This window comes from Pagrus pagrus (genome assembly GCF_965226575.1).
Source record: "Pagrus pagrus genome assembly, chromosome: 21".
NCBI lineage: Eukaryota > Metazoa > Chordata > Actinopteri > Spariformes > Sparidae > Pagrus > Pagrus pagrus.
In genome coordinates this window covers 15,905,313-15,932,440 of record NC_140208.1, presented here as the reverse complement: position 1 = coordinate 15,932,440, position 27,128 = coordinate 15,905,313, and the positions used below count along the sequence as shown (strand labels likewise).

General features: G+C 43.3%; 1 protein-coding gene across 2 annotated transcripts in view; it reads left to right on the top strand.

Moving 5' to 3' along the window:
- Positions 1-1,561: 1,561 nt before the first annotated feature.
- Positions 1,562-27,128, top strand: part of itga3b (integrin, alpha 3b) — a 32,148-nt gene continuing 6,581 nt past the window's right edge. For both annotated transcript variants that reach the window (XM_084342095.1, XM_084342096.1), the window contains exons 1-20: positions 1,562-1,867; positions 15,552-15,679; positions 16,517-16,599; positions 17,534-17,777; positions 17,982-18,083; positions 18,415-18,619; positions 19,448-19,641; positions 22,883-22,971; positions 23,067-23,197; positions 23,794-23,880; positions 23,967-24,034; positions 24,172-24,311; positions 24,476-24,625; positions 24,730-24,827; positions 25,416-25,584; positions 25,775-25,849; positions 25,957-26,036; positions 26,231-26,308; positions 26,395-26,497; positions 26,822-26,998. In XM_084342095.1, the coding sequence (XP_084198221.1) occupies positions 1,674-1,867; positions 15,552-15,679; positions 16,517-16,599; positions 17,534-17,777; positions 17,982-18,083; positions 18,415-18,619; positions 19,448-19,641; positions 22,883-22,971; positions 23,067-23,197; positions 23,794-23,880; positions 23,967-24,034; positions 24,172-24,311; positions 24,476-24,625; positions 24,730-24,827; positions 25,416-25,584; positions 25,775-25,849; positions 25,957-26,036; positions 26,231-26,308; positions 26,395-26,497; positions 26,822-26,998 (2,595 nt within the window). In that variant the 5' untranslated portion in view covers positions 1,562-1,673. The remainder of the gene's footprint in view (positions 1,868-15,551; positions 15,680-16,516; positions 16,600-17,533; positions 17,778-17,981; positions 18,084-18,414; positions 18,620-19,447; positions 19,642-22,882; positions 22,972-23,066; positions 23,198-23,793; positions 23,881-23,966; positions 24,035-24,171; positions 24,312-24,475; positions 24,626-24,729; positions 24,828-25,415; positions 25,585-25,774; positions 25,850-25,956; positions 26,037-26,230; positions 26,309-26,394; positions 26,498-26,821; positions 26,999-27,128) is intronic.

Below are 27,128 nucleotides of genomic sequence, written 5' to 3'. Positions count from 1 at the left end.
AGTCAGCCAATAAAAAGCAGACACGATGAAAGATTGCACATTGCTCCAGAGATACGCGGAAACGAGGAGATGGAGCTACAGTTGGTGAGAGGAGAAAGGGTGGGGAGGGGGGGTACATGGCAAGGAAAGGATACTTTAAAAAACTCTGGCCTGTTCCATGAACTCTCTAAGGGGATTAAGGGTTTAATGAACTGCCTGTTAGATGCCAGAGGTTGGAGCGATAGGCAGCGGAGCAAGGCAGAGAGTGGCTGTCACAAGAGCCCTCATGTGAGGGCGGGCCCTGGGTCTGTTAGTTGGTTTGGAGGAGTTTTGACAGACTGCCTCCCATAATATAGTCCCTCCTACACAATCCTACACTCCTGGGCTGAGCTAACACAATTACAACCCATATAATTATGAATTGAACCCACTCTATCAGCTGAAAATGCTTTTGTATGTGAATGGTAAATGGATCTGCATGTCTATATCGCTTTTCCAGTCTAGTGACCGCTCAAAGCGCTTTACAACACTTGTCACATCCACCCATTCACACATACATTCATACACTGATGGCAGAGGGTGCCGTGCAAGTTGCCACCTGCTCATCAGGAGCAATTTGGGCTTCAGTATCTTGCTCAAGGACACTTCGATGAGCCACCGGGGGAGGGGATTCGAACCAGTGACCTTCTGATTGCTGGACGACCCGCTCCACCTCCTGAGCTACAGGCACTACAACAGGCCAATAAACCTGTAGTAACCTCTAAAATATCAACTTGCATTGCTTCTGCTGCCAGGACCGTTCAGCGTGCATTTTCTTTTCAAAATAAAAGCCCAAAGATGACATAACAGCTGTTTGATATTTGATATTGTGAAGAATATTGTATAAGGCAGCAAATATGGCCCCAAGCCATAGTTGATTTGTGATAAAAAAGATTCTCTGACACTAAACTTTAATTTAAGGGGGAAAAAAACAAAAAACAGGTGACACAGTCCTGCTGTAATGGTGTATGGAGATTTTTGGTAACACTTTAAAGTAAAAAAATGTGAGTAATTACTGAGGAATGAGTACTCAATCATTAGTTACTGTTTTTGCGTACTTTCAAGTAAAGCTAAAAATAATGAGTAGTTACCCGATAAACTTATTACATACTAATTACTTAATCATTAGTTACTCTATTCATGCACCTTCGAGAAAAGTAATGCATAGTAATGAGTAGTTACCCACTAGACTTATTACATACTAGTTACTTAATCATTAGTTAACCTTTTTGTGAACCTTCAAGTGTTACCAAATTTATGTCCATGTCACATATTACATGTAGGCCATAGAGAACAGGAAATCAAAATACGCGTGTGAAAGAGATAAGCAGAAACAATGAGGTAGGAAGGCGAGAGACGGAGGTTTCACAGACTAACCACAGAGAGCAGTCAGTCTGTGAACGTAGCGCACTTGTTTCAACTGCGTGTGGAGGTGAGAGAGGAAGGAAGGGAGAGCAGGGGAGGGGAGGGAGGAGAGGCAGAGGGAGGCAGGGGGAGGCAGACACCGACACCTTGTCAGTTAAACAGTGAGTGGAGGGGAAGCGGGCGGCTCTCGATGGGGAGGTCTCAGTGAAGCAGCGCAGCCTACCTGTTGGAGCTCATTGCGGGACACTGCCGTGCCGGTACCCGCGCTGATCGTGGATCTGGGGGGAAGGATGAACAGCCCGAACATGGGTCCGAGACTGCTGCTGCTCTGCGCGGTTCTGGCCGTGTACCACGGGACGCGAACATGCAGTGGATTTAACATAGATGAACAGTTTCCTGTGATCAAAGTGGGCAAAACCAAGGGGAGCTTCTTTGGATTCTCTGTGGCGATGCATCTACAGACGAAGGGCTCCAGAAAGTACCTGTAAGTTGTCTGAGACAACGATTCACTTCTTCTTTTCTCATTTGGAGGTTTAAATAATGTCCGCGTTCACACAGGTTACGCACCTGCTTCCTCGGACCAGGAGGCGTAACGGCAAACAACCATTTTACCGGAGAAGCTCATAGCGCGCACTGACTGCGTAAAAACCCGCGATGAGGCTTTGGAGTGCACAGTTTATTGCGTTTTAACACCTGTGCTCCCCTTTTATAAACTGAGCTTACTGCTTTATAAACACTTCCACGGTTTCTTTCACCAGTACCACCATTTCCCCTTTAACTGTACGCAAAGTAGTTCCTCTCAAGACTGCCACCTGTTAAAGGACACCGGAGCGGTTTAGATCTTCACAGATTTATTCATGTCCACCCTAAAAATGTGTCCAACAGGTGTTCTGTGTCATGGTTTGGATGACAATGATGTGGGAGTTGTTACCTCGGTCAGTATTAAAAAAGATTCCTACCTCCCATGCATGTGGGCAGCAGAATTGGCAGTTGCAGTTTAACATGAATATCTCACCAATCTCCATTTAAATTATTGCTTTTTTTAGGCCGACGTGAGTCCAAAACCTTCAATCAACCAATTATTGCAGCATTCATTCTCCACTGGGCCAAATCTGGGCTTGTCTATACTCTGGATTTTAAAGGTGCACTATGTAGTTTTGGGAAGAAATTTTAATCAGAAGAGAAAAGTCTTTATAGACTTTTTTTTTCATGTCTAAACAAGCTAAGTAAACAAACTCTTTGTTTTGATGACTGAATTAACTGAATAAACAAACTGACCTTAAAGGACAACACAATTTCATACTGTTTTACTTTGTTTATATGTGGCGGACCCTGCCACCTTTCTAGCTTCAAACAGTGTTCTGGGACCTTATTTTCCTCTGAGAACAGCTTGTTTATTCAGTTATGGAAAACATGAATATTTCTGAGTTTGTATTATTACCTCATAATTCTGAGTTTGAATTTCTTCTCCAAAGCTACACAGTGCCCCTTTAAGTAATAGCAGTCACTTTCATAAGTTCTTGTTTTCTCTTATTTGTCACTTCTGTATTCTCGACAGCTCTGACATTTAGCCTGCTCTACTTTCTTTCCACCTATCCCGGGGCTATTACATTCAGCTAAGACACAAGCAGGTTAGTGTTTCGCAATAAAGGTGTTCATTGGCCTGTAACACTTGTAGGTTGTTATTACCAAGACGCGAAGGCTCATGTGGAGTTAACAGTGTTTGGGAGGATTTACATAAAAGTAAATGCTCTTTGTTTCAGGAATAGTTGACGTTCAAGTGTGCGTTGGCATCTTTGCTGTCTTCCTATAGGCCCGTGGCTTCTTTAATGAAAGATCCTCAACTGTATCATTGTTTAGTGGAGGATTTCCCTCGGACAATTACAGTGGCCCCCTCATCCTTCCGCACGGCGTGTTCATAACTTGATGTTATCTGTGTGTTCGTTCTGCTTTGAAGGGTAATGCAGAAAATTAGCAAACCAGGGCCCACTTCCTCTTTGTTGTCATCAGAGCAAATCAAGCCTGAATGTAACGTTTTTCAGCCTGATCTGAATGAAAAGTGGCGGATTGATGTGCGTTACAGAGATTTTCCCCCAGTTTATAGAATAGAAAGCAGTGTCAAGCTGACACTTGATCAATGTGCCATCTTGACCCCGTCCCCAGAGGGATGGAGTCACCGTCCACAGACTGCAACCCAAGAAGGGGACCACATGGTAATGAGACTGGAGGCCTGCAGGGACAAGGGGGCTCATCAGTCTGCTGCCAGCTACGATGTTAAAGCACATTTGTGCTCAATTCGACACTGCTTTGTATATTTAATTGGTTAGGATATGTTCTCTTCCCGGACAATTCAACCCTAGTCCTTTACAATAGGTCCATAGTCCAGCAGCATAAAAAAAGTGATTAATACATGTCATTTGCTAAAAAGTGTTATATAGAGCCTCTTTAATAAAGGTAGCTAGCTGAAGTTTACCGATTGTGGTTAAGTGCTGCCGCATTTGTACTGTGTTCAGGCAGCGACTCACCAAAGATCATACAAATCTGGCCCAGTTGTGTGTGCCAGATTTGTTTAGCTAGGTGTGTTGACTTCAGGTAATGCTCTTTTTCCTTTTGTGCATTTTGGGAAACATTTTCGCTTTCTTTTGTTTGTCTGATATTCGGCTTTCTTTTAACTGTTTTGTCATCTTGTACTGTCTGTTAGCTTGACATCAGCTAAGCAGCTCATCAATGTCAGCAATTAAATACATAGTTCGTGGTGTGTTTTGCTGTTTTATGTCATTCTAGTCTATCTGTGTATTTGAAGAAGTTAGACCGTGATTTTCACCTCGAATGACTTTAACCTGTGACTCAAAAGAGTGTTAACCGACATACCTGAAACCATAATCTCGCTTTCACTCTGAATTTCCCAAGAAAAATTATTCATACTTGTTATCAGTACGTGTATTTTGCAAAGAGTAGCATGTTAATATCTCTCATTTCAACACCGTCCTCTCTAACAGCCCATTTGTCGTCTGTGCAGCCACTGCAGTTGAGTAAAGACAGTCTTTCAGTTCTCAGACCTCACTGTGTACCTACTCTGTGATTCTGTAAAGACACACCACAATGTGCTGATGGTGTGTCCCATGTTTGACTAGGGCCGGTTTTACAGTCCCGTCTGTTTTCCTGTCTGTGTTGTCTAGCTTCTTTTGTGGCTCCGTCTCACCGCACCACAGAGCTGTTTGTTACGTGCTTCCTCATTATCGCAGCGAACTACAGTGTGAATGTTTAAAAAATGCAACAAGGAGGCACATAAACCAGTTGTGACATGTACCATGTCTAAAGTGGCCGCTCTTTGAGTCAAACAGAGTCCAGGATAAAAGTCAAGACGGAGGGTTTCCACTCCCAGCTCTGCAATAAAGAGAGTGCAATAAAGTTAACCTCTTAAGATGCCGGCTATTATCTAATGAGTCTAAATCTAGCAGTGTATTTTGTCTCAGCTGAGGCAATTTAAAAAATGTATTTTGAATTTAGGGGGGGTGCACGACCAATTAGCAGACCGGCATTGATTCTACTCGGGGAAGAGCTGCACCTGAATAATCTAAAAGCTACCTGAGGCCAATTTGTACGGGGTATTCTCTTCTCCGCTCCCTCTTTCCCTTTGAATCAACCCATTTAGAGATTTTTCCTGAGAGGGCCTTTTTTTGTTCTCTGTTGTAGCGGGGAGGAGGGGCTGGCCAGTCAGCTGGCCACCTATTGGCTCTTCCAGTCCCCTGACCCCATGGTATGCTTGGAATGTATTACCCTTCTCTGCACAGTCACAACCTGCCAGGTTTCAGGTTGAGACAAGACAGGGGTGAGAACGATGTTTCTGGGGACAATCGGAGAACACACACACACACAAACCCGCTATGATTTCAAATCTGGTCGTCCTTCAGCAGACAAAGCTTACTGACTGTTATAGCTGGGAACCTCTGTGACCTGAGGGGAAGAATTTAATTTCTCGCACTGATGAATATTTAATCAGAGTTGAAGTGCCTTTGCTTTTCCAGCTCATCTCTGTCTGACTGCAGAGGCCCGAGGCCATGAAAGTCAGCCATTTAATTTGCCGGGGCCTTCCCTCTTTGCTCTGAGGTAGAGATTAAATGGGTCAACCTGCTGTAAGGTTTATAGACGCAAACAGTCTCTTGTTCAGTTTGAACATGCACAGGATCACGTTCTGCTTTTCTTCATCCTCCTGCAGTTTGAGTTTGAGTTTGAATTGGAAACATCTAATCACTTAATCTAACCAGTCTTTTTGCAAAGTTGATGACACGTAGCTACGGAGGAGGATCAGGGCCACTGCAAAACATTTGAGTTCTGACTTTTTTTTCCACAATTGACTTTAAACTCAGAATTCTGACCTTTTTTCTCTGAGGTTATGTCAGAATTCTGAGAAGAAACTCTTCCGTACACAGCAGTTTCTGCAATATGATATGGGAACTTTTAAACTTCTGAATATTGAATACCCTGTGGAAACATTGCTCCTTTGGGAATAACTGTGCCGGTGGTGATCAGTTTGAGTTCATGTAAGCTACAATGGATCCCAGTGGGAACAGGAAACAGGAAAACATCCATAGACTTGGTCGTTTTCATGCTCAGTGCAGTATTATACTTTGGCTTCTAACCTCTGAAGTACTGCCGCTGAGTGGCTTCGGTGAACTCAGAATATTTTCGGTGTCATATAACTTAAAGTGAACGAGCTAACGTGCTATAGGACATGCTGCGGCTAATGTAAATGATGCAGGTGGGTATGTCTGACTTGGCTGTGGTCCAGCATTCCCCCTCATACAAACGCTCAGGGTCTTTGTCCCTGAAGTAGGCCTATCAGAGCACTAGTGTGTCATGCCAGAGTGAAACACTTTCAGATAACAATCCTGTATTGTCTGATCGACCCGCATACATGTACTGCATGAGAGCCAGCTGGAAATAGTCCGTGATGTGTCCCTGCTGAGAGGAAGCAGTGAAAATGTTCATTAGAAAGACGTTTGATCCACAAATTTGCAGTCAGTGTCATAAGGATTTCCAAATTTAGTGAGGTAGAGCAGGTCGTCCACTGATCAGAGGGTCAGTGGTTCGGTCCTGCAAGATACTGAACCCCATATTGCTCCCAATGACCGTTCCATCGGTGTGTGAGTGGATGCGTTATTGGCTGAGTACAGAAATGTTGGAGGGCGTTTTGGTTAAGAGGCACTGTATCGCTCCTGATGAGCAGGTTGAATCTGACCTGCTGAATATCAGGCGCACAGGTGCAACCAACCAAAATGTTAGTTCACATAATTATGACAGATTTTCGGGTGCGTGTGCGACCAAAATAATCGCACCTTGGAGCCGTGCAGTGGGACTGTTTACAACTTGAAAACCCAGAATTTGTCTTATAACTGATGTATGGAACATTAGTAATTGATTTATTAAACATGAATTAATCAATTTGTTACAGCTCATAATGACGGCTGCCTTATTTAGAGCTGTACCAACAATAAAAAGCATGAAATGTAATTATAAACAAATTAAGAGAGAGTCTAAGAGTCTAAGCCAAGACACTGCAACCGTACAAGACCTCACTAAAGTTAAGTGCAAGTTTGTCCGTGGTGACTGGCCCTAATCTTTATGCTATTTATTGCCTGTATCCAATCAGTTGGTAACGGCATGAGTTGCATTTTGTGTAGCAGCAGAATGAATGACGGCTTCTAATAACATGTTGAAATGGATCCCAGCGGGACCTGGTGCCTCCTGCTGACCTCCACAGAGGAGATTCTCTACGGTGGGGCTTTCATTGGAAATACCTGCAGTGAGGACTGTTTCTATCTTAACAGAAGTGTAAGAGATCCCCCTTTCCTCCGCTGCTTGTACAAATGCCCTCGAACAGCATGGAAAAGAGGCTGATGTGGCCGGCCTCCGGGCTAATGAGGAGCTGCCTGGAGCTAGAAACACTGCCTGCTTCAATACCTTTCACTCCTCGTGACATTTTTCATCTTTGAAGGGGGAACGATCCTGGAGGATTGGTTTACACTTGGTATGTGGAACTTGTTGCCTGTCCATAACGATACAAAATGCACTGAAAAAAATGCGTAAATGCTCTCATATGATAGATAAAGACAAATATCTGCTCCAGTGGTCTTTATTGGAAGTCTTCCAGCTACCTCAGCAGGTAAAAACAGATGTTTCAGTCACACACCTGCACTGCTTTTATATAAGATGAGTAATATCTGTGTGAAAACTTGGCACGAAGCAGGCACGCTAACAGGCACTGCTGTCTGAAGCTGTGAGGTAGTCCACCTGTACCCCCCTCCCTATCTCCTTCACATACATCTGAGGTCAGAGTGTTAATGGAAATGCTGTTACTGATAGTCTCATGTGAACCGCTGCGCTGCTGATGTGAGCTTGCAGGACAGATGTGTCCCTGTGTGGCGAGGGGTCACTTAGAAACATGTGTCCAGGCTCAGTCCAGCTGTGCGAGTCTGGATTTGTGTCAGGTTGGTAGATAACATGTTTGCGTGTGTGTGTTAATCATGTGTAGCAGTCTGACATAATTCATGCAGGGACACCAGACACCGACTGGGTGGGCAACAAACAGACCAAGCTAACATTGTCCTTGTCAGACGAGGTTTTGCTCGTTGCTAATGAAAAGTGAGTTAGTTTATTATCAGGGGATGACCTGCCATGTTTAATTTGTCACACTGAGTACGGATGAGTTTGCTCTTTTGTTACTGTTTCACCAATGGCAGATGGTGGTCTTCAAACAGGATGTTTGTCCAGCTGAGGTACCCGGTTAGACTGGTGTGTGTGTGTGTGTGTGTGTGTGTGTAGAACACAGGCGCAGACTGATTTTTTATTTGATTTAACGCTACTCATTTGTTCCATACCATTCCATCTTTTGATCAGCGCTAATGTATCCATTGCATTTAATTTCCATCAATTGACTGAATGAACATTTATCACAACGATGCGAGCATTTAATTTCCTCTACTTCTCTTTTTTTTATGCATACTGCATAATCTTCTCTAACGTCACCATCAGCAGCTACACTGTGGGGGTTTTAGCTCTGAGACACGAAAAATATATAAAAATACACCACAGAAATAGCTCTGATCCAGTGACAGCAGGTGAGCTTAGAGAAATGTGACTGAAAAACAAATCTGTTGAAATCACAGTTTAACCGCACTAGGTGTGCCCAAAGTTCACCACAAACTTCCTTTCACTCTGTGCATGTTTGCTTTGTTAATAATTTCCACCCTCTGACAGCTATACTGGAGGGTTTGTCTGAATACAGGAGGTGTAATGTAGTCTAGAATGTAGATCATTATGTGTGCTGATGGTATTAGAGGTTGTGTTTTCGTGGTTGGATGTTGTTCAGGCTGGATGGATGGATAGTTCCATATTACTGTTTATCTTTGTGTTGTCAGAAGTATTGAAATATTCATAAATATTGATAATGAGTGTTCCTGGAGCACACAGATGCTGTGAGGGCAGGTGCTGGTGACCAACACTTTAATACTTGCAGCAGGTTAATGTCTCACTGTTTGTCCAGAGAAGACTCATCTGTTAGCCATGTTCTGTACATGCACACACACGGTCAGTGTGTTAACAACTAGGTGTGCTTACTGTGAATAGTCTGATAGCAATGTGTGGCTCACCCCCACCTACCGCTTTATGACAGAGTTTCCTGCAAGTACAAAGAAAAGGCTTATCAGAGCGTTAGTGTAATACAAGTGAAACCACACTGGGTGCGGAGTTATTGTAAAAAGGAGTTCATGTCCCGACTTAGTCCCTGTACCACACTATAACACACCACGCCTGTCATACCAATCATCCTCTCTTCTCTCGTTGAAGTCATTACATCATTACAAGAGCATAAAAAGACCCGAGCCCCGGTCTGCTCTCGTCCTCATGCTTAATTCAATCTGCAAATTGAGTCGCTCCATTCAATATTACCTCCATTTATTTGCTTAGTGGGTCTAAGTAGTAATGTTTCCCTGGAATCAATGAGAGTTGCCAGTAGTGCAAAATGAAAAATACTGAGGATGCAGGTCAGGTGTGTGTATGCGTGTGTTTGTGTATGGCTAAATGGATTTAGGATTAAGGGTGAGGATTAATAGGCTGTTGTGCGCCTGGTCCTTGCCTGTACTTGTTTGGCAATTAGGTAACCTGTTATGTACCGCAGTGTAAAATGGGAAGTACCAACCCGATCAGTGGAATAAATGTTGGCGGTGTACGTTTCCGCACAGATTTGTTGAAACTTTGCATTTTCTTTGTTGCTACTTAAGTTTCTTTAGGATCAGTTTTCAATTTTATGTTGTGACAGTGCTGCACTTATGCTCTGGTTAGGTTTAGGCATAAGAAACACGGGTTAGGGTTAGGAAAAGATCATGTTTTAGCTTAAAATACCTGCTGTGGTCACCATAGACAAATCAAATCAGTTCTATTTATATAGTCCAAAATCACAATCACATTGCCTCCGTGGGCTTTACAATCTGTACAGTGAACGACATCCTCTGTCCTTAGACCCTCAAGGCAGGAGGGCTGTGCTCTCCAGTTCCTGATCCGTGAATGAAAGGGCAGCTCTTGGAGATGGAGACGTCATGACCACACATCTGACACCGACTCGCAATTCTCTTTAAATTCTCTCTCCTCTTCCCATCATGAGCCTCCTCCGTTCATTTCCAATAATTCAACCCCCTGTATCCTCTACCAAAGAACACCTTGTTTCCAGAGGCAGTATCTGTGTGTCTGCTTGCTTTCAGAGATTCTGACAGCAGCAGCTTGACTTATCACATTTTACCTGCAGAAGAAGTAGACCCGTGGCTGCGCTACATGATGTTGTAGAGCAGAATCATGACTCGTCTAAAACTCGAATCATGCTGTTTAAAGGTGCAATATGTAAGATTTTGCCACAAGCCCAATTAATGCCCAAAACAAATAGGCATAGCAGTATATTACTAGCGTAACCGCTAACGTGTTGGCATTCACAGCGCTAGCACAAAAGCTTTTTTCATACATATTGCTCCTTTAAAATGCATCAATTCACTTAAACTATCATCAGTAGAATTTGTATACTGTGCCATAAAATACTGTAGAAGAAGACATTGATAGAAGATGACTTTTTTGTTGATCTTTATCAGTGGTTTGTAAAAAAGTTGAGCCCTGAGGTTGTTTAAAATAAAGCTGGAGGTTTTCCTCTTTCTTTGCCCTGAGGGCCACAGCCACACCCTGCCACAAACAGGTCGCCCTAAGCCTTATCTGTACAGGTGATGCATCACTTGTGTTTGGCACACTACACTACAGACCGTCTGTAGAGAGCTAGAAGCAGAGAGCTCTTTCTTGTTCTCTTTGTCTCCCACTTACCCATTTTTAAATATTTATACCTCTTGACATTTAAGGCGAGGGCAGCAGGGTGAGGAGTTGTGCGCTAGTATTATACATCATGTGTCTGGCCACACTCCTGTGCGCTCAGATGAAGATGAATGTACTCCAAGTGACGACATTTTTGCTCCTGCACGTTGTCTGTTCTTGTAAATCTTGCGAAACCCGCTGAGATTGAGTGAAAATGCCATCCAAAAGGGGTTAGTCATGTTTAATTAAGTTGGGTTTAACCGGGTTCAGTGTTGTTGACGTTATTCTGAGTCAGACGCAGTCAGGTGGGGGCGAGAGCAGTGGCGGGCTCAGGATGTTTGAGGGGCAGGGGTGAAAGAATAGACAGGGCACCAGGTGTGTGCGGTGGGTCACCTCAAGAGCACTCACCAGTGTTTTTGGGGGTACCCTCCTGAGTCAGAGAGCCAAAGAGATTATGGCTTCATTTAATCAACTACCAGATAACTACATGTGTTGTGTTGACTGACTTATAGACAGATTTCTGTTTACAAAACTGACAAGACCTTGTAGTGTTTTCTCTTCCACCCTCAGTTCTAGCCGCTCCTCTCTCCTCCTTTCCATCACTCCCACGCTTTTCCCTCTACTCTGGTTTTTGCCGCTGTCAGGAGCTTTGGTGTGCAGATGACTGGATAAGTTGACCCCTGTTTATTTAACCAAACACCACTGATATTAGATGAACTACTGTATATCCAGTAGCTCATCCAACTCCCTTCTCATGAGAGTTTTTCGCAAATGGCAAGAATGCAGACACGCTCTCACCTTGGCTGGGTGTGTTTGCCGCAGTAAATGTTTGGTTTAGCCAGCCGTTCGGATCACTTGTTAGGCAGAGGGGGCGAATTTCAACATGTCCTCAGAGGAGGAATGCAGCTGCTGGTGCCCCCCTTCCCTTCCCTTCTCTTCCCTTCTCTGGGCCTTTGACAGCCTGTTTATGAGGAGGTGATGAGCAGGGAGGGAGATAGGAGGAGAGCACACATTGTTGCAGTCAGAGCAGGACAGGACATGAGGTGTGTCGGCGCGGCCGAGTCAACGCGTTGTAACTCAGGTTTTGGTGATTTTTATGGATGAGTCGAGAAGACTGAAGAAATCCTTTCAAGTCCACACACATAAAGTGACAGACTTGAGGTCATTCATTTGAAAAACTGCCCTTTCTGTTGACATTTGGAGAGAGGTTTTCACCTAGTGTTTGGTCTAGCTGGCTTGCAGTGTATTTGAAGAGAGTAATCTTTCACTCATTATTATCGCAAGGAGAGTTTAGGCTATGTTAGGGGTCCTGTTTAAGTAGTAGTTCAACATTTTGAGAAATGCACTTGGTCGCTTTCTTGATGCAATTTAGATGAGGTACAAAAACTAACCTATACAAACAATACCTGTGTAGCTTTATCATTCATTATGTGCCAGAATATGTCTTGGCTGGGTCCATTTCTCCCCCAGTCTTGTTGTCACCATGAAGTTCAGAGGCAACCAATGGAAACATGTTTGTGCTGGTTAAAGGTGCACTATGTAAAAAAGAGACAGGAGCTAAACCAGTGTTTCAGTCAGAGGGGGGATAAAATGCTGCAGCACTGGACAGTATGAGAAAACTGATGTGTTTTTTGAGCACGAAGCATGTAAACCTATTCTAGTAATAACCTAAAATATAAATATGAACCTGAAAATGAGCATATGTCTCTTCTGAAGCTGCCTCTGCTGCCTCATGGCACTGATCAACAGGGTTACATTTTCACAACAAACCCAGGTGATCGCGGCTCTAATGAGACGGTGAGGCGACAGTGACAATGTTTATAAAGTCGAGTCGGACTGGGCCTTTTCCTCCCGTGTGCTGCAGCAAGCACTGTGCCAGCCAAGCTTCCCTAAAGCACGTGTGATTAGCACCGTGCACCAGTTCTTCATAACTGTGAGAGCAAAGTCCGCACTCACTGGCCTCTAAGTGTTTTATAACAGCCTTGCCTTTTCTGCTTGGGAACTGTGGCTTGATTTTCCCACAAGGACGGCCAACCTTGTACATGAGTGTTTTGAGACACTGTGTCGTTAACAGCTGAGAAACATTTTGTGTGGCCATGACTTCTCGTTTAATGGCTATGGAAGTAGAAAGGTGAGTAGCATGTGGCGTAGTATGGGAGCACACATGTACAGAATGGGCCTCCACACTCACAGTGGGACTCTGTGGCCCTGCTACTCCACATATCTGTCAGCCCCACTAACGACTACAAACCTCTGTGGAATTTCAGGTGCTGTCTACATTACTGAATGATTACCTGAACCAAGACCTCTTCCTCCCGGTCCGCTGGAAACTGCCAGCCCTCAGAGGCCATCTTGGCTCTTCCTGGTTGTCATCACTGTGGCAAGATAATTGATTCATTGCTGATAAAGCCCAGCTGGTAGCAGAAAGACAGGATAATTGTACCTTTCTGTTTCAAATGATGCAGACGTAGCTGGAGGCTGCATGTTTTTCATGCATCAGTGGAAAATAGTCAGTGTAAAGCTAGCGGCTGTCATATTGTAGTCTGGCAGTGTGGTCACTTTAATCAAGTTCTGGTCCAAATTACATTTCAGCCTGGATGTAATGAGACTAGTTAAGGGTCACTGACTCTGGATGTATGAGGGGCTGGGGTGATTTTTTATTTTTTTTAAAGGCACCAGCTCTAAGCCATGGGGCACCGGTACACACAAAACTTTATCATGTTTTATCTACCATAGGGCATCCGAGTGGGCACCTTTGCTGCGTTTTTTCCTCACACGAGGGCACCAGTGGGTAAATACATTACCGACCTGAACTCAGATTAGACATCTTTCCATCGCCCAGATGGTCGAGTTTTAATTCAGTAATAGGGTAATTTGATCCGAGATCATCAGTACAAACAAACTCACATGAGTGATTTCCACGCAAGGACAAACTTTCTGTCTGTTCGTGTTCAGGTGACGCATCAAAGAAAAAATATTTCTGTCTGGGCTCTTGAGATATTCTCATGATTAGATTAAAGCATGAATGTGGGCATTTTGTCTATATAAGGGTGTGTATAAATAGAGAAGTGGTAGAGGCTGGTACACAGTTTCACTGTGTTTGACTAGCATGAAAACCCACCGCATTACCTGTGAGTAATGTGTGAGCAGATCTATGAAAATGTTTTCTTGCCATAGTTGAGTATGCCTCATCCTTCCATCATATCAAGTTGGAACAATGAAGGAATGACTCATAAGAGACACTTTAATTGGCGCAACGACCTTACTGTAAAGGTGTTATCTCTATTTGTTCTTACTTATCAGAGCGTGTGAGGGGAAGTAGCTGCCCTTGCACTTAGTATGGCCACAGGCTTGACTAGCAGCTTGACTCACCTTCTTCTACTTTCCACCACGGCCAGAAACATGTCAGCATTCATCCACAATGAACGCGTGAACACCTCCAGAAAGTTTGATTAAAAGGAAACCTAAATTCTGCATTTTACTATATGCTTTAGTTTCCCCTATATAGTACAACAGGCCATGTGTCACCCTCGCTGTAAACAAGACTGTCGGCACCTCCCGCCTACAAAGTGGAGCTAATAAATCTCATGCTGACAGTAAACAGTGTGTCCCAGCAGAGCCTTGTGGAGGGAGTAATCCCTCTACTTCAAAGTTCTGTGGTGTGTTAAAAGGTGCTGATGTAGGGCGTGCCTGGGTGAGTGGACAAAAAGATCAGGTCCATCACCGAGGAGCTAGGTTGTGTGTGAGATGCCCAGACTTGTCACGGGTCATGCTCTGACTGCTCCACTCTTTCCACTTTAACTGCCTCAGTCTGTGTGTGTGTGTGTGTGTGTGTGTGTGTGTGTGTGTGTGTGTGTGTGTGAGGCCGAGTGTATACTCAGTGTCTAAGGCGTCACCCTTAATAATTCATACACTTTATTAGGGCAAAGTATTGGACTGCTAAATGCTGGGTGGAAGATGGACGGCCACTTCTTGAATTCATACTGCAAGCAAATAGGGGGGAGCATATAACCAGAGTAACCGCTAGCTACTGAGGTCAGTGTCTTGCAGCCTTTTATCTGGTTGAGCTCTCTGGTCTTGCCTTTGCTCAGTCTCTTTTTATCTCGTTAGCTTCCTCCGTCAACATCCTTTTTGGTCTCTTCACCTTTGCCATGATGTCTGCGGAGGCTGCTGAACCTGTTTCCGTTGCCCCCGTTTGCTCGGCTCCAGTTATGGTGCCCATTGGAGCCCCTGTGATAGCGATCCAAGCAGAGTCAGATAGCAGAGCTAACTTGCAGCAGCCACAGATTGCTTTCGGGAAACTCACAGTGAGTTGAGGCAGAGCAACCGGAGGACATCATAGGGAAAAGCAGAAAATATTCTTTGCCATCAAATATGATACAGTACGTTTCACCAAAACCACAAATAGTTGGAGTTTTTTGTATGCTGTAGGCTACTGCCTTGAAGCATTGCGCACTGTGATTCTACCCGCTAATGGAAGTTACATTGTGCAGGCACAAGTGAGAGGGGGCAGAGTGGCTGAGACAGAGACACCATTCACCCTACTACAAGTCACTGTACCATCAAAATGATTCTAACGCTGTTATTTTAAGGTAGAACAGTTGCTTTAAATGTAATACCAAAGTCCTCATAGGTTCTCTTATCTCCGGTACTGCAACTCAAACCTGTCTGTGTTTAGACTAGAAGTATTACCTGTGAATCATCCAGTGTTATGTTGCTGCGACTGTCTCTGTGTTGTGCTGTCTCACACCGTGACAAAGCTCTGATACAATCTAACAGTCTTTATCTGTATCTTTCTTTGTTTTTCTCTGTGTGCACAGGCTTCTTGCAGGAGCACCCAAAGAGAAATCTTTATCTCTACCAAATGTCAATGAAACAGGTGCTGTCTACTCCTGTCCCATTACAACTGACACCAGTGACTGCTTCAGAATGGACCTGGTCAGCAAAAGTAAGCAGAGCTCCCACATGTGATAAGTCATTTGGGTATGTAAAGGTCCAGTTTGTGATTTGAGTGAGCCTGAAAGCACACAGTGAGTTGACTGCTGTCTGTAGACTACCTGAGCAGACTATGAGGGAGAGTGGGAGAGGAAGTGACCCTGTCCAACATGGCCATAAGCCCAAACCAAGATGAGTCTGACGACATCATAAGGTGTTACTTTCTCAGACTAGAAAAACCCTCTTTGAGAGCCACAGAAGGGTTTTCACAGGCTTAGTTGTACTATGATGAGTAAACTGACCTTTATGTGTGAAATCGGTGGAATTTCCCACGCATACACACAACACATACAGGATTCTGTAGGGGATTTGCCTGATTGCTATGTGAGCAACTGTAAATAATCACACGCAAATGATAGTCAGCCGGCTCCCTCTTAATTCATCAAGGCTGAAGTGTGTCAAAAAAATCACCCAGCGTGTTCTTTAGCATTCACAAACATTTGCTGCACCTACACATTGAGCTCCAGGGTGTGAAACTTCGAGGCGCATCCTTTCTTAATTGAAGGTTATTAACTTATAGACTTGCCGCTCCTCTACGTGGAGGTGAATAGGCCCACCGGAGGCTAAAAGTAAGGAGACCATAATAAAAGGATTCCTCATCACTTTTGATCCTGAGGTTCGAGTTGCTGCATTTTTGTGGTAAATATTTGTCAGGGCATGAGCCAGGCTGAACGGAGCGTGGGTTGCTGTTTGGGCTGTGGTGTGCATACTTATTTGCATGATATCAACCTTTTAAAAAATTGTAATGGTAATTCTCACACCTGACCCAACCGGTATGACACATCCACAGCGGACCCAACTGAGATGGTGGAGGGCATGTGGCTGGGTGTGACAGTGGCCAGTCAGAGAGACCTGCCGGCGGGCCGCGTGCTGGTGAGACAACATCCTGTTTTACTCTGTTAGTCAGTGTCACAGGTGGCATATTATGCGCAGGGTAACATTTACTGTAGCACCGAGGAGAGGCAGAGGGATAAAACCCTTCAAATTTCAATGTTTATTGTCACAGATGACTCATTGACAGTTGCAAAATTTAGTGCCGCTTGCTGAAAAACAGATGTTACACTCAGCACGCACGAAGCAAAGACAAATATTTTTTTTACCTTTTGAGAAATTTTTCTCCAATTCTGAACAATGAATATACAGAGGTAGATATATTGGTAGATGAACCATTATATTCTTTCCATTTGGTTACAGGAAGAAATGTTATCAGAAGAGAAAAATCCTCATTGATTGATTTTCATGTCTAAACAAACTAAATAAACAAAGTGACTGAATGATGACAGAACAAACTTAAAAACATATTGTTTTACTTTGTTTATATTTGGCGGACCCTGCCACCTTTCTAGCTTCAAACAGTGACCTTATTTTCCTCTGAGAACAGCTTGTTTATTCAGTTATGGAAATAAATATTTCTGAGTTTGTATTATTACCTTATCAGATGTAAGTATTACCTTTAGTTACCTAGAGTTTCTGAATTTATTTTCCAAAAGTACATATTGCAGCTTTAATATTAAATTGTAATACACTAGAACACACATCTAAAACGTCTTTTATTGCTAGACACTGCAGGGCAACGTCTTATTTCGTATTTTAAGACAGTTTTAAATACATTGTTAGATGTTAGATGTTACATTTTTTAGATATTTTAGTAACATATTTAGTCCAAAACACAGTATTCAATGATTTAATGGGGACAAAATGGCAAAAAAAAAAATAGCGGGATGGGTACATTATTAGAAGAGGTTGCCAGATTTGACTGAAGTTAGAGCAGTTATACAGTTTATGCACACTGTCCTCTGGTGTCCAGGCATGCGGGCATCGCTATGTGCGTATCCAAGGTGGCATCGAGGCGCAGCGGCGGATGGTAGGAAAGTGCTACGTCAGGAGTAATGACCTGACCTACGACGCAAACGACCTCTGGCAGGATAACAACGAGATATGCAACCCCAACTTTGACATGAATTTAGAGGGCATGTGCAACCTGGGCATCTCAGGCGGCATAACAGAGACTGACGTCTACGTCGGCACTCCAGGCAGCTTCTCGTGGCAAGGTAGGCACTGAGGAGTTAACGGCAAAAAGAGTGCGTTTTGTTTTTGAAATAATGGGCTGGTTGCACAGACTGGGATTAAAGCCTGAGCAAGTCTGCTAAATTCTAGTGTTAGTCTAACACTGGGATTATTCTCTGTCTGGGAAACCTGTTCTTTGTGCACCAAGCAGACATAACACTGTTGTCTAATTCTGCTTTGTTATAAAGGAAATGTTCATGTGACATGGAGAGATCCAGATCCACTGAATGTCTGGGACAAACAGATTGCATGGCAAAGCGAAACGAAACAAAGACGAAACCGTTATATGGGTAAATATTCAGTATGTTTTGCATCTGATTATTGTAAAATCATTTGTGGACAAAAGTTCATGCTTCTAAGGCATCTAGGGCATACTAAATCAAGCTATTATTTGCTCGAAAAGAAACTTATACCCAACTATTTTGATTATCAATGAACTGTTTCAGTCATTTTTCTGTCAGTGTAAATTGTAAAAGAACCATACAAAGCAAGATGATGTATCCATTCATTACAGTGTTAGCTATATTACAGTACATGCCATCTTATCTGTGGTACTCAAAAAGCTCTGGTTTGCTGTCGGATGACAGTTTAACAGTGAATCTCTGATGCTTTCATCCGCAGGTTATTCAGTTCTTGAGGATAAAAAGCTTCTGAGTCGTGACAAATATACAGTGGTGACAGGGTCTCCCAGGGACGAATCCAAGGGCTCTGTGATGTTGGGGAATATGACAGACACAAACATCAAGCTGGAACTCACCATCCCCGGGGAACAAGTGGGCTCGTACTTCGGGAGCAGCCTGGCTTCCACCGACCTCAACAATGACGAGTGCGTCTCTGAACACTGAAAATGTTACACTATCTTTAGCTTTTTCTGTCTTGTATAGCACATTTAGGGCCCTCCACTGTGCACCTGATTAGATTACTGCTGCGTATCACAAGGACAGGGATTAAGTTCAAATGCATAATGGACGTTCTTCTAAAGAGACTGCTTTATTTATCCATTATGTCCTCGGTTTGAGAATTACAGAAGAGGATTAGGGCCACTGTAAACTTAAAATCTAACTTTCACAATTCTGATTTAAATCTCAGAATTCAGACTATTTTGTCTCTGACTTTAATTCTGAGAAAAAAGTCAGAATTGTGAAAAACGAAGAAGGCAGAACCCCAAAAACAATTTTCAGTGGCCCTAATCCTCCAAATTAAGTCACTTTTAATCAAAATCTAAAGTGTCCTCCATCTTTCATCACAGGGGCCCAAAGGAGCCCATTCATTTAGAAATAATCTCCCATTTAATGCCATATTTAAAGCACCAACTGCTTATAGATCTTAATTTTGCAGACAGAAAAGGAGGAAAGCAGAAGTGTTATGTTTGCACGTGTCTGTAACTGTATCTCTTAAGCCGCCTCATGCTCCAGTGCTCTGCAGCTATGATCTGCCCTGTTATGCAGAGAATGCATGATGTATATATGAGCTTAGATGAGAGACGAAAACCTGTCCTTCCAGCAGCTGAGATAAGGTGTTCATCATGACATCATGGTGAAGTCACGTGTCTGCCTTAATGCATGAGGGAACCTTCTGTAGGTCCTCCTCTGGTACAGTATGTGTGTGTTTGTATTTTCATATTAATGTATATTTTGGGATATTTTCCCTCCAGTTGGAATGACCTGATCGTTGGCGCCCCGTTTTACTTCGACCGGATGAAGGATCAGGGGGGAGCAGTGTACATCTTCATGAATGAGAATGGATCGTTCCAAAAGACAGCCACCGTGGTGCTGAAGGGTCCGTCGAACTCTGGATTCGGCCTTGCAGTGGCTGCCATTGGGGATGTCAACCAAGACGGTTTCCAAGGTACGACTCTGAACGCAACATTTGTTTGGGGGTGGTGGTGGTTACATCGGGATGCAATCCATCGTTTGGGGATGGATTGTCATAGACAGTCTTACTCATTCTGTTATCTCTTGCTTTTTTGTGCATGTACTGTATTTTGCTACAGCCCATGTGTCTACTAAGTGCATTATAACTCTCTTTCTTACCTGTGTATTTTTTATTTTTATTTTATTCTACTTATTTCATGAGTGATCTTAAAGTCGTTTCACTCAATGTGAAAGGTATCAACCATGTCGTCAAACGCCACAAGATTCTAGCTTTCCTTAAGAAAGAAAAATGTCAGGTAGCCTTTCTCCAGGAAACCCACCTTACAGATTTAGAACATATTAAGTTAAGGAGGAGCTGGGTGGGTCAGGTGTTCTACTCCTCATACAACTCAATAAGTAGGGGGGTTGCTATTCTCCTACATCGCAGCCTGCCTTTCACTCTTGATAAAATTATAACAGATAAAGATGGCCGCTATGTACTTCTGTCTGGCTATCTGTATAGGGAGCTTGTTATTTTTGGATGTTTATATGCTCCAAATACATATGATGCTTCTTTTGTCCCACAGCTTCTGTCAGAATTGGCCACATTTTCGTCCCCATATATACTTCTTGGAGGTGACTTTAATTGTGTTTCGAATCCAAATATTGATAGGTCTCCCCCTCATTCTACTCTGTCGCAAAAATCTGTAAAATTGCGTGAATTTGTTACTGACTTGGATCTATATGACGTGTGGAGGATTTAACATCCTGTAGATAAAGACTATACATTTTTTTCAATCCCTCATCATGTTTTCTCAAGAACAGACTATTTCCTTTCTTCAAGATTTGTTTTGGATAGGATAGAGACCTGCACAATCGGCACCCAGTCTCTCTCTGATCACGCCCCTGTCAGTGTAACCATCTCCCCTCCTTATAGAGATCCAGCTTGCAGACACTGGCGGCTGAACCCCACTTTATTAAGCAATCATCGTTTTGTTGATTATGTTACTACAGAATGGGAGCAATTTATAGCTATAAACAAAACTCCAGATATAAGCCCTTCTGTTTTGTGGGAATCCGGGAAGGCATACATACGGAGAGCTATTATATCGTACACATCAGCATGGAAAAAAGAGGCTCTTAAGACACAATTAGAACTGGAAAAAAATGTAGCTGACTTGGAAACTCAATTCAAGCAAACTGGTAGTAGTTATCTGGCAAAACGACTTGAAGCCGCCCGATCCGCCTTGAATCAGTTATTAACCAGGAAAGCGGAGACACAAATTTTCTTTGCAAAACACAGATTGTATGAGTCCGGCAATAAACCTGGTAGGTTGCTTGCGCGCCTTGCTTGCAATAAAACCGAGTTAAATGTAATTTCCTCCCTCTTAGATAAAAATGGATCTAGGCACTTTAAATTAGCCGATATAAATAAAGTCATGAGACTGTTCTACAAAGACCTCTATAGCTCTGAATGTACATCTTCTGACGAAGCTAGAGCAGAATTTCTGAATAAGATAAGGCTCCCGTCCTTATCCGATGAACAACAGGCGGCTCTATGTCGGCCGATAAGCAAGGATGAAGTCTCAGAGGCTATATCCACTCTCAGGGGAGGTAAGGCCGCTGGACCGGATGGCTTTGGGCCTGAATTTTATAAAACATTTGGTAAGATATTAGTTGGCTATCTCCCCCCCACTTTAAACCTTGCCAGTATTCCTGTAATTTTGAAGAAAGACAAACCACCTGATGCGTGTGGCTCTTATAGGCCTATTAGTCTGATATCGGTTGACAGTAAGCTGCTCTCAAAACTCCTTGCCAGGCGGTTAGAAGACTTACTCCCAACTCTTATTAACCCGGAACAGACAGGTTCTGTTCGCGGGCGCTTCTCAACTAGCAACATGAGAAGGCTTTTGAATATTGTACAGTTTACCTCTCAGAAGAAACAGAAAGCTCTGGCCATCTCCCTAGATGCTAAAAAAGCCGTCGACCGGGTCGAATGGGGCTACCTGTTTGATGTACTGGGGAGAGTGGGACTGGGGGGGGATTTCCTTAAGTGGATCCGAACCATATACCACTCCCCAACAGCTAGTGTGATAACAAATGGATGGCGTTCCGAAACTTTCCCTTTGGCAAGAGGCGTTCGCCGGGGCTGTCCGCTTAGTCTACTCCTCTTTGCCCTAGCATTAGAACCATTAGCTGAAGGTATACGGCTGCATACTGAGGTCAGGGGAGTGCAGATGGGAAACGTGGAACATAAAATTGCCTTGTATGCTGACGATATCCTTTTATTTACGACGTCCCCTAGACAATCAATTTTTGCGGTTCTTAAAATCTTCCACGAATTTAGTCTCATATCGGGCTACAAGATTAATTTTACTAAATCTGAAGCTATGCCACTGGGCACTCTGAGCTGAACTGATGTTGCGGACGACTTCCCTTTTAAATGGACTGCTAGTGGTTTCACATATCTCGGAATAAAAGTGTCCCCCGATTTGAAGGATATGTCGAAATTAAATTTTGCCCCAATATGCTTATCAATTAAAAAGGATTTAGAGCGCTGGCACAAACTCCCACTGTCTCTGATGGGTCGGATCAGTCTCATTAAAATGAATGTAATTGCTCGGAAGTGCATTTTACACAACTGGATTAAAGATTTCCCACCGAGTATTACCCTTTGGTACAGAGAGGTGTTTAACACCCTACCCCATGAAAGATTACAGGCTGTCTTAAAGGGGAAAGATGATCTGTTTTTAAAGATCTGGACACCTTTTCTAGATTATTTACCTGCAGACCTGAAGAATCTGCTTCTAAAGGGAAGACACTTCTCTGAGTGGAAGTCCCCTCCAATGACCTTGATGTGACATGATGTGGTTCTGATGACTGGTTACTCTAAAATGTACACATATGCGGACTGGACATATTTTGGCACTCTCACATGCCGCTTTATTTTTACTATAATTATTTTCACTATTACCTCTGTATTTTTGTGCTCTTTTATTGTATGACATTATTGATTGTTTGATTGTCAGTATTTAAAAAACAAAACAAAAAACACAGCTTAATTGCCCCTCCCGGTGCCCCCATGTTCGATGCAGTCATAATAAAGTGCCCAATCCTCACTATAAGTATATTAAGACATTATGCGTGCTAAACTCCATACACAGACCTCCTTTAGTTTCAGCTCAGCGGCCTGCCTTTCCTTTCTTTCCCATTCAATATTTCACTCCCGTCTGCAGACTTTGCTGTGGGAGCGCCATTCCACGACACCGGGAAGGTCTACATATGGATGGGAAGTAGAGAGGGAATCTCACAGCGGCCCAGTCAGGTAACATCTGATTTTAAGCCACTAATGCTCTTCAGAGATCAAGGACCCAGATTGATTTGTCTTGATGTCTCATGTGTCATTGCTGCCCTCTGCAGGTTATCGAGGGTAAGTCGGTGGGAGAGTTCCAGACCTTCGGCTACTCCATCAATGGAGGGATGGACATGGACGACAACGGTTACCCTGACATCTTAGTCGGCTCTCTGGACGACCGCTTGGCTCTGCTCAGGTAGACATAAGAGTGATAAACATTGGCGTGACATTGTTGAGCAAGTGTTGCTCTTTAATTTCTTGATTTAACTTAAATAAGGTATTATAATAGATTGTATTAATTGACAAGGTTCTGTAATCTGTAGGTTTTTGAAAAAACCTTTCAGATGAAGAAAATTGTATTTGTTTAAACCAGTCGACCAAATTGCTGTGGGAATTAAAGTGGATGTCACAACAATAGCCAACAAAGTCAGCCACTGACTAAAACCACTAAGAACAACCAGAGGCCACTGAAATCATGTACATCTTGAGTTTTGTCTGAAAGGATATTTCAAAACTGTAGAGCTGCCCCCACAGAGGCACGATATCCATTACCTACTAGCCTTGATCTGTATATTCTTATGTTAGCGTAGCATTAGCTAAACTTCTCGTTTCTTCCTGAAAATATGAAATTGACGGACAAAGCTTTTACCTGGCGATCATTATAATATACAAGGAGAGGCACGACCATGCAATTGATGTATATGTATATGACTTGAATGTAGATGGTAAACGTGTGTATTGTTGTTACTATGACTTGAGTTTGAATCCTCTTCTCGCTGTATTTGTTTTCAGGGCTCGACCAGTCATCCACTTAACTAAGCAGGAGTTCACTGTTAAGCCAACCCTCGTCGACCCTAACGAATGTGGAGATACACCATGGTGAGAAGTCTGTGCAGAATGTCTAACTCTGAAACTGACTGATTGAATCGTATTTGAGAAGAGATGAATTTTTCTGTGTTTTACAGCATTACAGCGACCCTGTGTATGTCCTTCACACTAAGCAATGGAAACAAAGACTTCAAGAAAAATATCAGTAAGCAGTCTAGCTTTATTTCAATTATTGATTTCATTTCTTTCAATGACAAACCATGTAATGTGTAAATGAATGATAATTTCAATTTCTAGCTGGTATGTTCTGTGACGTACCCTGTTTTTTCCTCCTTTGTAAAGTGCTGAACTACACAGTGGAGGCCGACATGGGCAGAAGAAGCCCTCGTGTTCGTTTCTTGGACGGTAGTCCCACGTCAAAAGGCGGCCTGAGCCTGCCAGCTTCCAAATCCAAATGTGTTCATCTTAAACTGACTGTAGTGGTAAGGCTTTACAAATTTACTACAGTGTTGTTGTTATTGTGTACATAACTGTGTCTTCACGCGTTTATAAATGTGTGTTTTTATTTTCTGCTCGGGCAATGTTGCCCAATCTCCATGTGCTCGTGTGATTAAAAGTAATATAAGATTCTTGGATGATTCTACAGACGCCTGTGAGGGACAAACTGGATCCGGTAATCTTCTCCCTCAACTTAAGTGTTGTTACAAAACAGAAGACTAAATCCGGAGGTTCCCTGCAGAACCTGGACTCCTTCCCGATTTTCAGCCAGCAGCAGATCCTCTCCCAAAGAGCTGAAGTACGGACCGTTGCACACATTCATACGTCCCAATTTAAATAACTAAAGAACGTGAAGCTTCGTCTCCCTGTGAGTTATAATATTATTTGTTCCTTTTCCTGCAGATTGACTTTCAGAAGGAGTGTGGCTCTGACAACAAATGCAGCAGTAACCTGCAGATGACGGCCGAGTTTGTTGACGAAAAGAATAAGTCCTACCCAAGGTGAGATGATAATCTGAATTATGAAGCCCTCTTTGACTGATACAGGTTTTAAAGGCTGCTACAGAAACCATATTTTTAGATGAAGATCACAAATAGCATTTGACATTTGAAAGAAAAGTTCAACATGTGGAGAAATACGCTTATCTTGTCTCTTGCCAAGAGTTAGATGGGACGATTGATATTCTTCTCATGGCTGTATGAAAAATGTGAATCTACTGACAGCAGCTGGTTAGCTTACCTACCTACCAGCATCTCTACAGTATACTGTTGGACAGAGCTAGGCTAGCTGTCTCCCCCCCGTGTCCAGCTTTCACACTGAGCTAACCTAAGTGGCTGCTATCAGTAGCCTCATATTTAGCTTTCAGACATGAGAGTGGTATCAGTCCTCTCATCCAACTCTTGCCAAGAAAGTGAATAAGCATATTTCACAAAATGTCTAAAATGTCTAAAGCTAACCTAAATGGTCCAGCTGCCTGCGATATAGCACTTAGAATGACCATGACTTGGATGACTGAGAACCCTTCATCAACATATTGATTATCTTTGCAAAAAAGTGAATGAATAATACATGTTTCCCACTGTTTGCAGGCAGGACAAAGCCCAGATACTCCAGTTCAACAGCAATATGAAGATAATCGGGATGAAGGTGGAGGTGACCAACTTTCCTGGTCAAGGGAAGCTGGGTGAGGACGCCCATCAGGCCATGCTCAACATCACCATCCCTGATGCACTGAGATACTCCGGTGTCAGGTCTGAGGTACGTCCACTAGGGGGCAGCGGACAACTGAGAAATGTCCATTCATTAGTTGTACATACACATACCTGGGTTATACATGTGTTCAGTTACTACATTTCTGTTTGTCACCAGTACGTAAAAATAGTTTTATTGCAATTCTCTCTCTCGCTCATGCATCTTCCGTCACTTGAATTGATAACTTTGTGTTCAGGACCACGATGTGCAATGCAGGTTGGACAACACAGTGATTTGTGAGCTGGGGAATCCGCTTAAAGGCAACAAAAAGGTAAGTTTGAGTTGTTGTTGTGGATTTTTCGCTCACAGATTCTGACAGGTTTCAGCTTTCCTCTGAGATACGTTTGAGACTTGTCATTCTCTCGCTTCTATTGTCAGGTGAAACTTATTCTCAAGTTTGAGACGTCAGGGATCAACCTGTACACACAGAAGATTGAGTCCCAGCTGCTTCTGGAGACGTAAGTGTTTGACTTTGACAGTGATGCGTCACTGTATTCCTGTTTTGTGTAAGGCTTGCGTCTCAGTTTTGATCCCACAGCAGAACATTTTGTTTTTATTTAAGTTGCATTGTCATTCTCAGTGGTTATTGAGGCTCTATAATCATTAAATATTGCGCTAGCACACAATGTTGTAATAAGGGTCTTGTCTTCAGTCTTAGTGAACAGACTGACCTGAAGCCTGAGCATGTGACCCTGCTGGTTGAAAACACCATCCAACCCTCCTTCAGCGTGTGAGTCCCATTACCTAACAACACATGATGCACTGTATGTACAGTAAAGAGCACAGAAATCATTTTTAAACTCTCGCCCTCTCCAGGGTGAACCGGCAGGTGCAAACTAAATTTGGCGGGACGGTGATGGGCGAGTCGGCCATGGTCAACACCAGTGACGTGGGCAGTCTGGTGGAGTTCACCTTCGACGTGAGTCACCTCGACCACTCGAACTATATTAGACCTCCAAGATTGTATATTGCATCAGCAGTATGTGTGCCACTCACCCACATTTCCTTGATCTCCACCCTGTCTTTGAAGCCCAAACTTTAATTCTTCAGAAGTTTAATATTGCGTGGGGAAGGGATTGTTATGTGAGCTATGGTTTGTGGTGGAAGCATGACGAGGGGTGGATGCTATTTAGGGGTTACAGAGTCGCACAGTCACAGCCTTAACTGTTATTTCACACCATGCGTTGGGTTTCCACTGAGGTTTCCCTTTTTCTTTTGTGCTGCTGATGTTTTTACCCACTAGGTGAACATGAGGGGACAGCCCCTGGGAGACATGGGGACCCTGGCCGTGGAATTCGAGTGGCCCTTTGAGGCAGCCAACGGCAAGTGGCTGCTGTACCTGACGAAGATTGTTGTTGAGGGAGAATCCGAGGTGGAATGTAACCCTCCTGGAGAGATTGTCAACTTGCTCAACCTCACTGTAAGGATCCTTTTATTAGATTTAGTTTACAGCCACACTGTCCTCCTTTTTAAGTGTATCGTATCATTCTCATTCCCTCACTTGGCTGTTCAGGTTTATGCCCATATATCTTGGACACCTTAAAACAGTG